At 37.6% G+C, this 12,377-nt stretch overlaps 1 protein-coding gene across 1 annotated transcript in view; it reads left to right on the top strand.

The window, feature by feature from the left end:
- Nucleotides 1–12,377, top strand: part of CDK5RAP2 (CDK5 regulatory subunit associated protein 2) — an 84,035-nt gene that overhangs the window by 22,483 nt on the left and 49,175 nt on the right. Inside the window, 3 exon segments of the mRNA XM_075520096.1 lie at nt 1,552–1,722; nt 3,103–3,276; nt 9,825–9,922. Coding sequence (XP_075376211.1) covers nt 1,552–1,722; nt 3,103–3,276; nt 9,825–9,922 — 443 coding nt within the window.

Here is a 12,377-nt window from a genome sequence, read left to right as displayed (position 1 = left end):
TTAGAATAAGAAACAACTATTGAATTTTAAATGCCAGTGGAGGTAAATGTAAAGTTTCTAGGTGACTACCATATGTGCAAACTATTGAAAGGGCTTATGATACTTCACAAATGGGCCCTTTTTGGGAATAAATGGAAAACATTTATTTTAAGATGTAGGCTGTGTTACCTGGTTCTTTGGGTCTGAAGAGAAGTTTAGATAGTATAGAGTCTTCTGTAAGTTTTAGTTGTTTAATTTTAGACAACAGCTCCTTTGTTACAATTTTCTACTCATTTTCCCCACAATCCATGCAGTAAATGCTCTAGATCTTCTTGCAGAGTAAAAGCTTATAAAATGAGGCTAGTGTCTATGCAAGCTATGCCTCCTTCAACGACAGTGTTGAAACTTCCAACACATCAGCAAAAAAGTTTGAAGTGACATAAACAGTGGTGGTGGAAGAGAAGGTGGAAGGACAGAGAAGCCATGTTATGGATTTTTCTGCTGCCCTGTGCTCTTGCATATTTTCCACCCTGTAGCTGGGAACTGACTATTAATTACAGGCTAATAATTTAATATATATTTCCATCGATTTAGCGATATTCCCAGTTCATAGCAAAATGTAAGGAATAGGAACCCAAGGCTTTATCAGGTAGTCAGACTTTGAAACCCCATAGATAGCTACATCTTCAGATGGTGGATTTTCAAGTGAAGTGGAACGTGATCTGTAGGAATGCAGAGGAGAAAGCTATAATTGTGATGTGCGTCAAGCGTGTGGCCTGCAAACTAGGCGATACTGCTTTTTACGTTGCAGTAGTCCATGATGATTCTAGCACATCTCAAGTCCTTTGGACTTGCTACTGCATAAGGCTATTGAAAGAGATTGTTTCTGTGTTTTAGAAGCAAAATGGATGAGAAGTATATGTTTATCTGATGGGGAACTAAGATGTGGAGATGATGCAACTAATCTTGGAGCTGCAGGAAGTAATTAAAAGAGCCAGAATCAAGATCAAGTTCTGTTCACAACTTCTATTCACGAGACTGACCTGATTGGTCATTTGAAGTTTCTGCTCTTGTCAAAAAAAAAAAGGTTTTAACATTTCTGACCTTTTGTTTGATGCAAAAGTAACTCGTAATACAATGTTAGTGCAAGAATTTTCATGGTGTGATGAGAAAAAGAGCAAACAACAAACTGAATCACCCGTAACCAATTTTCGCCTGTTTCTAGCAAGGGAGTAAATTGACTTGGAAGCCAGTGTTCACTCTGACAGCACCAACATTACGTGCGTGATATTCCCAACGGCCTTGGAGTCCAGTCATTCTGTATGAAAAGCATTTAAATGATAACAACCTAGATCTTTAGGAGATGATACTGACACCTCATCTAAAAGTTTTCTTTCTTTAATTGTGTTCATTGATGCCAAGAGAAAGATACTGGCTTAAATACATTCTCCAGACTATTCAGTCATATGAGTAATTTAAAGCAATGGAAAGTTAAGCTAATAACGTGGGTTGTTAGTTTTGAACTTTTTTTAAAGTTGATTTGCTAAATATTCAGTTTCATTTTTTTGGTAGGACCTTAGAAATCAACTAGAGAAGTTACATGGTGAAATGACTGAGAAAGAAAAAGCAGTTGAACATCATTACAATATTCTTTTGAGTGAAAGCAATCAGAAGTTGCAGAGCCAAGAACTAGTTATCAAGCGGCTAACAGACAATATCAATCAAAAGGATCTACTGCTTCAGGTAGGTAGACTTAAGTTGAAATGAAAAATGGGAAGTTATCATTTGATTTTGTACGAGGAATTATTACAAAATCACATTTGTATTTGGAATTACTGTGGATTTTGCTGATAATCCTTCACTTTTTATAATACTGTATTTGCAGAACAGACATATAATTATAGAGTGTGTGACATTCAACAAGATTTCTTGTTAGGGTTTTATGAAGCATGTGGACAGAGGAGGAAGAAAGCTTTACTAATACTTATGTAGAATTTTCACTGTTATGGTAAGATACTTTAAAAGCTCTGAAGTGCCTATGATTTTCAGTTTATTGTGCAGAAACTAGAAGCTGAGGGATAGGTATAGATACCAAAATATTTTGTCGTCTTTTTTTGGAGCCCATTCAAAATGATGTATGTGAGAGGGAGCTGCCTGAATGTTAATGGACCCCTGCTCAGTTCTTTTTATAGCTGGAGGTATAACCCTGAAAAGTGCTGATGATATTCAAGCAGCAATGCAAAGAGTAATAGTTGAGGTTTCTCTATACCTGATGTCACGGTTTAACCCCAGCTGGCAACTCAGCCCCCCCAGCCGCTCGCTCACTCCCCCCCACAAAGGAATGGGGGAGAGAATGGGAAGAGTAAAAGTGAGAACACTCGTGGGCTGAGATAAAGACAGTTTAATAGGGAAAGCAAAAGCTGCGTGCTCAAGCAAAGCAAAACAGGGAATTGCTTCGCTCCTTCCCATGGGCAGGCAGGGGTTCAGCCATCTCTGGGAAAGCAGGGCTCCATCACGGGTAACGGTGACTTGGGAAGACAAACACCATCGCTCCGAACGTGCCCCCCTTCCTCCTTCTTCCCCAGCTCTATACGCTGAGCATGACGCCCTGTGGGGTGGGATGTCCCTTTGGGCAGTTGGGGTCAGCTGTCCCAGCCGTGTCCCCTCCCAGCTCCTTGTGCCCCCCAGCCCACTCGCTGGTGGGGTGGGGTGAGGAGCAGAAAAGGCCTTGACTGTGTGTCGGCACTGCTCAGCAGGAACAGAAGCATCCCTGGGTTATCAACCCTGGTTCCAGCACAAATCCAAAACACAGCCCCATACGAGCTACTACGAAGAAAATTAACTCTATCCCAGCCAAAACCAGCACACCTGGAGACCAAGATGCATGCCTTGACTTTTTTTTTAATACTTAAAAGATTGGATAGCTGGGGAAGCTTCTGTTCGATCTTTTTTTTTTTTTTTTTCCTTCTATTATGTTAAATTGAGCTCTTCTTTTGCGAGGTATGTAAAGAACATGTGCTGGATCATCCTTGGATATTCTCCTGAATTTTGTTTGTTTGTCTATTCTGCAATATAAAACTAGAGTAAGTTTTGTAAACCTGTCTCATTGTTTTCTTTTGTTAGAAACTTGATGGAACAGTTAAAGAAAAGGATGCAGAATTGCAGGAGCTCCTGAATAAGTACAAGAATCTTCTAAGAGCCAATGAAGAACTTGAACTGAAAAACGAGGGCTTAGTAAAGGAAAAATGTGCTGCACAGTCTCAACAGTCAATCATCAAGATAGTCCGAGAGTTAGAGGTGGGTTTTTCATGACTCTGTTCATTTGCAGATAAATACCTTGACTTCAAATTGAAGCGAATTTTGACTTTGGCTTCAAATGTGTGGACTCGTATATGTTGTAATTCACCCATGTAGCAAGGGGCTGTTTTTCCTTCATATCGGTACAATAACAAAATATTCTGTATTATTAAAACAATGACAATGGCTTTATTAATAATTGTCTCATATGATTTGTATGATTGTGGTGGTATTGATCTGGCATCGTAAGAGTACATAGTATTGTACTCTGATGAGTTTATATGGCATCACTAAACCCTTTACTCTCAAAAAGTGTGTAAAATGTTTTGCCTGCCATAAAGAGGTAGAGTTTTGTGGTCATTAGGGTAGACATATTTCCCTGAGTGGGAGGGTATCTGCGTTTCTGAAGAGAGGTGCAGAGGAGAGTTTGTGTACTTCTGATAGATAAGGGGAAAGATTGCACAGAGCTAGTGACCACAGGAGATAAATGGAGTGTGAGGGTAAAAAATATAGGTAGGAGTGAAGATATGTCTAGGGCAAGAAGAAGACTACTTTAAAGCAAAGAAGAAAGGAAATAGTGCAGAAATATATATATATATGAAGGTGGACAATATATGCCCAGTATTTTATTTGATGCCATAAATTGAAAAGACTTGTTAGTACCTGAAATCAGAGGTCAAAATTCAAAGTCTTAAAATGTAGAGTTAGTTCCTTCCCCCTTCACCCCCTACTTCTGTACTAGCAAGAAAAAAAAGTCAGATGCTGTTAAGAAGTTTTTGAATCACTTGCTGACTCCATCAGTGCATTTTTTATTATCGTGTACAGATTATTGAACAAGCAAGCTGCTTTTGAAGGTTCATTTCTTGTCTTCTTTTGTGTTTTTTGCAGCCTAGTATGTTAAGGTCTCCAAAAGCATCAGGCAAAGTAAAAAGAAATAGACTAGTACGTACTAATGATGGAGAAAGCTATTTTGTTTCTTTAATAATATATCAGTCATTAATGAGATTTTTCTCAAGGAAGTTTAAAATAAAGTGAGCCAATGGCAAAGGAAACTGAGTGCTATGTCTTGTGTCTCATTCTGAACACACTAGTGATGAGATGCTTAATATGTTATGGGCACTAGTATTAAACAAGGTAGATGCAAGCAGACGTTGAGTCATGGGTTATATGACAAGCTCAGAGTAAAGGAGCTGCATCAGTGTTTGCCAGGGTACCAGTGCAGAATATATCAAAGTATATATGAATATACATGCAGAGAAAATAAAGTCTGAAAGGTTGAGTAGAAATTCTACCTGTGTAAAACAAACTGCAGTGCATACACGTAACTTCTGTCACAAAGGGACCTAAGAGTGATGGAAAATCATACAGAATTAATGAAAATCAAACACTAACTTTCCTCTGTACACCCCACTTCAAATACAGGTGTATAACCAGGAGAGAGAACAGTGGCAAGCGAAGCCATGCATGGTAATGACCCAGCACCCACCTTCTAATCACAATCTATTCTCTATTGCTGGTTCACTTAGTGATTGTGAACAATACCTAATCACAACCCATTGTCCTCTCAGCTCAACCTCTGTGTAAGAGATCTCCTGTAAGAACCCACTTCAGCATATTAATCACAAGTTTTTGGACACAGATTATCCAGAGCTCTGCTCTCATTGGCTGCCTTGGGCTCTTTGATGACTTTACAGTGCTGCACCAACTCTCAACAAATGCACAGCTGGATCCTCCCCACCAGAGAGAACAGAAACCAAGCTCTTCTAGCCTCACTGATCTTTAAAGTTGAAGAAACTGAATTGAGAGATGCAGAACTTTCTCTCTTTCATCATACCTTTTTACTTTATTTTAATGTAATGATAAATTTTAAAGCAACCAACATCCAAAGCTCTGCTGGGTGCCTTGGCCAGGCCAGGGAAGATAAATGACAGTTTCTAATTAGACTTTGGATTCTTGAGCCACTGTCATGGGCTAGAGAGAGAGTGTGCGAGCGTACTGATAATTAGGTTAGTCATGCAACTGCTGACTCTGGTATCTATGAAGTCTCAGAATGAAATATATTTTACAGCCAAGGAATTTAGAAGTGCAATGGACTCCATATAATTTTGAAAACTGTAGTTGGTTTTGTGCTTAATGCTCTTCTCTCACAACGAATAATCCCCTACTTAAAGCTCTTTTTGTTGGAGCATTTGTTAGGTAAATATGTTTCTAACACAGATTTTTAGACCTTTGTGGTTCATTTTATTACTGAGAAAAGCAGCAAAATTGAGAAAAGTGTCTCTTGTTCAGTCCTTGAGTTGTGCTTCTGGGTTTCATTGTGTTGCACATGAAATCTTGCACACAGCGTGTGCTGCAGTAAAGGGCCACAGTGATACGAGTTTTAATTCTAAATTGATTTCTCTAAGTGTAAAAAAACTTCTTGGATTTGCTGTAATGTAGCCTTTCCATGATGCCTGGTTTTGGGAGGGGGAGCTTATATACCACTTGAGGGTAGAGTAGGAAATGTAGTTAGCTGATACACTGCAAGGCAAATCCAAAGTTTCTGCAGACACAAGGCACTTTCTAAATCCCATATGATCAGCACATTATTTGACTTTGGTTATAATTACTCCTGTATTTAGGGAGCTAATACTGTGCAGTCAGGGAACTGAAGAATACTGTGTGCATACAGTTGTGATGGCTAATTTGCTGCAGCTGGAGAAATTATAGTCAACGCATGGAAGTTATTGATGTAGCTGGAGCATTGCAGTTGATGGGTGTCGTGCGAATTGGAATTGGTGCAATTGTTGCAGTACTGCAGACATGTCTTAGCTGTTGAAATCGATGCAGTGTGCACATTAAGTTGTTGTGATTATGGAAAGTGATGTAGTTGACTTTTTTTTTAATACAAGTGTCCTGTCTATTAAATAGCGATCAGTGCAGTGTAGTTGTTGCTTTCAATCTCTTGAAATTGATGTTGTGAACGCATAAACAAGATGGTAGTTCAATTTCTGATTTGATGAGATTATCTTACAGCTGAAAACAGCAATGGTTTTTGTCAATACCCATGTCTTCACACACTTCAAACATGATGCTTTTTACTTGTGACACTGAGCATGGCCTGGTGATAGGAATGGATGTGGTTGGTGTATCTCACCATTTCCATACTAGCAGAAATTTCGTCTTAAAGGAGTTAGCCTGATGAAGTGATATTTGGAGTATATAGTCCAGTAGTCTTGCCTCACATATCACCAAGAAGGGCCATAAGTTCCTCAGAGCCATCAGCTTTGTGACATTTTCTGTGGTTGAGATGATGTCTTCTAAAAGTCACCAACAAAGTCTTTTGCTATAGTAATTTTCATCTTTAGATATATGACTCAGTGGCCCATAACAATTTTAATCTTATTAGTGATTGCTTCATTTATGGTAGACCATACATAAAGTTTACAGCAACATTAGAAGAAATTACCAAATTCTGGTACTGGTGGATGGATGGATGGATGGATGGATGAAGCAGTGATGAGGTGTAGGTTATGCCCTTCTCTCCATCATTCATCATTTGACCTTCAGAGATTTTGAAATGATCCCGATGGTTGTTGTAAGCAAGAGTATTCAGTGAGGCAACTGGATATTCTTGTGACTTTGCCAATAAGTTATTTATTGTGGAGCTATAAACCTTTTACTTTCATTGCTTACAATTTGAGAAACCTTTAATGAAAATAAGTTATGTTTTCCACCACTGGTGCTTAGCAATAGTATTTCAGACTTAAATATAGACTTTAATGTATTAGATTGCCTCCTTTCATGGGAATAGAAATCTTTCACTGCAATATGGTCCTGGATGTCTTGCAGCTATCTCCTCTAACACATTTTCCCTCACACCATGTGTCAAGAGGTTTAATGTTTCATTAACTCCCACAGCATTATGGTCTATTTAAGTTACAGAGCTGCCTTATGTTTTGTGTACCGTTGGGGAGTTGATTGGAATAATTCACTCCTACGCTTTATTTAGAAATGACAGTAATAATGTTAAAAAAAAAAAAGTTCATGCTGTATCTTCTCATCCTTATTATTCATGAAAGATTCTGAAAAATCAAGAACACTTCTTCATGATTTTGCTAACCTCTACCTAGCTAATTGAATTTAGAATTCATAATAATTTGTGTATAGTCCGTGATATTTGGAATTAAGAAACAGCTCATGTTTGTTAGGCAGGAAAAAAAAAAAGTCAGGAGGATTTCATGAGCTTACTTAGATTTTGGTGCAGACGTAGAACTAAATTAATATGTGAATTCTAAAAGAAACATAGGAAACCAGAGCATGGTTCTGTGCATAACACTGCTTTGTTAATACAGCAGCGATAGACCCTGAACAATTGGTGACAACCGTTATCTAATTTCTGTACCGTAAACTCTTCAGAGTGACATTACTTTGCCAGTGCTTCAGAAGGAGCTTTTAATTAGGATATAGTTCTGTAGTGTCTTCAGTAATAATTGCAAGGCTTGTATCAGACATATGGAAGAGTTCACTAGAACTTTTAACAGACTGTTAACTGACTAAATTAAGTCAAAAGATTTCTTTCTTCCTGTTGCTTTCTGTGTCACTGATCAGTGTCATTGTGATCAAACTTTTTCCAAGTTAAATTGCAATCTGTGTATTTTATGTTTAGTGACTGTTCTTGAAAGGCTGAGATTCCAACACATTGATAAGACTCTTTAATTCAGGCTGTAAATATACTTTTTTAACATGTTTTTTTGTGAGATTTTTTTATTAATGGACTCTGGATGACCCACCTCCATCTGTTTGCCTTCGTGTTTCTCAGTACTCAGCCAGCAGAAGCCACCGCTGCGTGCTCCTCCTCTGCTCATCTAGATACTAAACTTGATATGAAGCTCAGTATTTTGCACTTCATACACAGAATGGTATTTAATGTATAAATTGCACTAGAACCTGGAAACATTTGTTAGAGTACAGCTACCATTAGGAATGATGGTAGATAAACATGATGCAGGAGTACAAAGGCAAGGTCACTTCTTCAAAGAATCTGTAGCATTAGGTGGTGGAAGCTACTCTTTGCAGTAAGATCTGACATGCAGATTACCTTAACGGGAATAATTTGATCAAAACTTGATTACACTTGCAAAATATTATTTAACATATTTGCTAGCATACTGTGAAGTATGAGTGTAAATCATTAAAAGTAAACAACAGTTGTCCTTGCTGTTGTACTGTTTACTTTGCAGAATACTGAATTTTTCATATTAACGGAGTCTTTGCATCGTTAGTGTGAATTAACGAGATTCTACTGTAGCTGAATTTTTGTTGCAATTCCTTCCTTAGGAATTGCAATTGGAGTAATAACAGCTGCTTAAAACTCCTGGGTGTAGATTTCTTCCTTGTTCATGATTTGTTCACTAATGATTTAGTATCTCTTGAGAGTTTAGTTTCCAATCTTGAAGTTGTAATACGGAGAAAATAGAATTACCTTTCATTCTTGCTCTCCAGAGTTATCTTGTCATCTAGAGCCATAAACATTCCCCCTTAGCTGTGGCACGTTTTTTCTTCTTCCTTTCAGTTTTCAGTTGAAAAAGAAAACTGAGAGAAGCAACAAGGCCTACTATTCTTCTCAGACAGAGGCAGAATATATGTGTCTGACATTAATACATCTAAATTTGCTATAGATAGCCCTGTTATTTTCTCTTCTGAGACGGCTGATATCTTAGATATTTTTATGTAATAAGTGCAAGCAAATACTCCTTTAAATAGCTGAATTTTTGCCTCCTGCTGAAAAAGTGGCTGTGTCGTTGTTTTGGAGTGAAAAAAGTCTTGGGAACTTAGTGGATCCTTACTGAGAATGTAGCATAAGAGCCTGGATTTATTCTAATAATAATAATAATATATCTTCTGTGAGCAAGACTACAGGTAAACAATTTCTTTTCTTTGCACAAGTAAAGTAGCAGCTTGTAGTGACCCAGCTGAGTGTGCAGAAAGTTGACTCAACGAGTGTGTCTCTGACATGTTCATCCTTTATTTGTTGGCTCAATACAGTCCTTTTTGTTCAGAAATGGAACAGAATTTGCAGAAACCTCTCCCCCAAAGTCAATTTTATCCAGAATATGGGGAGGACTGTTAGGACGATGTTCTAAAATGTGTGCTTGGAGCTTGGGCTTCGCTACTTCCCTTTCCCTGCTCTCCCTTCCCCTCCCCTGAAATAGGTACCTGCCAGGTTGTTCCTGGGTCGTTCAGTTGGAAACTTTGGAAGTAAGGATGTTGGGGGCGGGGGCAAAAGGTTTTTAGACTGTGATAAAAATGAACCACTGTTTAGATATGTGACTCACTTATGGCAGGAAAATAGTGAAAAGCTATTTGCCTCTTTTAATAATGGCTGTTTTTAAGTATCGTGAATAGTTTCCAGATTCATATTAGGCATTGGAGGTGGGTAGTCCTGTTCAGCAAATTTGGATTTCTACTTCTATCTGTTTTCTTCAGAACACAAGTATACATATAGTTGTAGACATGCAAACTTAAAAATTACATTGTAAGCTTAGTATGTTCTTGTTTTAATTTAGGAAAATAAAGAAGCTGAATATGAAAAGCTGATCCTTGCTTTAAGAAAGGAACAAAATATTTATTCTACGCTAGTGAAGACCTTCAAGGAATCGGATAGGTAAGTACTTTTTCTATTTTGGTGTATAATCTAAACTCAAAGGGCAAAAGTCAGAAGATGTGAAAAAAGGTGCAGCTTAACTGGAGTGGTGATTATTTTCTATCAGCCAATTGGTCATAAGGCATAAACTAGCTGTAGTAGTCTCCTTATAAGAGAACTATTTTTGTAAGTGGGGTTATATTATCTAAATTACTTAAATGTTTCTGAAAATATTTCTCTTTGGATTGCAATCTCGTATGAGCCAGATTTCCAAAGTAAGCAGCTAGATTTTCAGAGGAGGTACGTGTCTTGTATTGGAATATAGGGGAAGAATCAAATCACAGTGAACTTTTGGGTGCTGGATGATTTGCCATGGTTTACTCCTAAAATACAGATAATGCTTATCTTAAAAGTGGCACTGTGAGAATTTTGATGAGAATATAAGCCGGTAAGATTTTGGAGAAGGTTAAACAAAACAGAATAATTGAAGTTTGCATACTATGCTTTTAATGTAAAGGATTCAGAAATATGGCGGGAGCAAATGTTTTTTAACCTTTTCAAATCAAAGAACACAACATTTTAGAAAGAAATCTGTGGCCTGCTTTGTATCCTATTATTGCTTGGCAGTTGAGGAGGAGACGTTATGATAAAATAAAGAAAATTCTTAGCCTTTAGGTAAAATAAATTTACATGTTTTATAAAAAAATTACTTTTACTGTTATAATTACAAATATCTTAATTAGGTATTGGCAGCATTTGAGAGCTAGCTCCTGACTCTGCCTGTCTGAAGGCAATGGCTCATACCTGCCAACTTTGTGGGAATGTGTTTTGGTATTTTGCAGTGGGTTTATAGACCACTATAGTTTGGAAACCGTAAAGTGAGTAGCACTAAAGTAGATGAGATCTGGTATTTGAATTAATAGTAATGCCATCTTGTACTTGGGCACAGCTCAGAAGCTTTTAGATACTAGAATCTTTTTCATTAGAAGTAGTAGTAGAAGTCAGATTATGGAGATTATTTCTCTCTCTGGGAAAAGAGCAATGGCTTTTGTGACTTTCCTGTTGAACAATCACCAAATGATGGAAGAATCCAGTTTGTTTTAATACTTCATATGGAGGGTGTGACCTGCCATTGAAACATGTTCTGTGGGTGAGGTGAGTGTCAACACTCTATGTAGGAATGACAACAAAGTAACACAGCTCTGATACTAGTTTTTCTTAGAATATCTTTCAAATGAGGGAAATTAGAACTGTAGCTATAATCATTAGGGTAATAGAAGTTTTCCAATTAACTTCTGTAGGATCAGGAGCCGGATCATGAGTTCTGTTTTCTGGATATGGAGTTATAGGATGCACAGAGCAGTGCATGTTATGCAGTGATTTGCAGAGGATGCACAATGAGTCAACAACAGAGCTGGAAGTTGGAGGCAGGTCTTCTCATAAAGCCCTGCAGATAAATTCAGCTTCCTCAGTTGTATAATTGCCATCAGCAGTGACATGGATTTTAGGCAAACATCTGTTTTCTTCCTGACATATCTTGTTTTAGGCATTATTTATTTTAAGCAACCTGGATGGTTATTTTTCCAAATAAGCTACCGGATGTCAGGACTGAGACATTTCTTGTCTCTCCAAGCAGGGAATCAATGCTTTTTCCTATAAAACCTTTAAATTATGAAAGGGAGAAAATGTGCTTGCTTAGCTTCTAGTAATGTGTTGGTTTGTTTTTATTCCTAATTTTTTTGCTGAGCATTTAAGAGCTCTCTCTTCAAAGATACTCTTGAGCGAGGGAGAATTGGTTAAAGCAATAGTTTCTTATGCAGGAAACACTGACAACAGCACGCTTGTCAGAAGACAGACTGAGAGTCTTTGTACATGCTGTCTTTTAATTAATGCATGTCTACAATATGCTGTTATTCTCATGCAAGTATGATGTGCTGTATGTTCCTGTATAGTATCCTGTAAGATGGATTTAAATTTTTTTTAAAGATTCCTGAATTCTCTGGCATTTAGTGCAGTGGATTGGAAATTCTACAGCAGCTTAATTTATCTTAAAACACTGAGGTTCTGAGTGAAGTAAATACAATGAGTTCAGTAACACCTTGTTATTTATTTGTTATTAAATCCAATTTATTTCCTTTTATTAAAATTTCAGTTTTTAGCATACTTAAGTCTTTTTATGGACTGATCAGAACTGTCTTGTTGATGTTGTTGAAGGGTATGGGGAAGGTCTAGCAAGGGACAGCCAGAGGTGCTAACACCATGAGGCCTCAGGGACAGCGACTGATGCTAAAGTGAGAGCTTCAGTGGCCACCTTGGAAGAAACCTGCTTAAAGAATTAGTTCACGTTGACAAATTATCATTTGTAAGTTTTGGCATTTGCACCCCATTGAGATAATTGAGACAATTTAGACCTTAAAAGGTCTTTTTACAGACTGTCAGATAAATGAAGAAATAAAACAGTTGGTCGTGTCTGGGT

The sequence above is a fragment of the Mycteria americana genome, chromosome 17 (assembly GCF_035582795.1).
Source record: "Mycteria americana isolate JAX WOST 10 ecotype Jacksonville Zoo and Gardens chromosome 17, USCA_MyAme_1.0, whole genome shotgun sequence".
NCBI lineage: Eukaryota > Metazoa > Chordata > Aves > Ciconiiformes > Ciconiidae > Mycteria > Mycteria americana.
The sequence above is the reverse complement of the archived record's forward strand: the minus strand, read 5'-3'. Positions and strand labels throughout refer to the sequence as shown.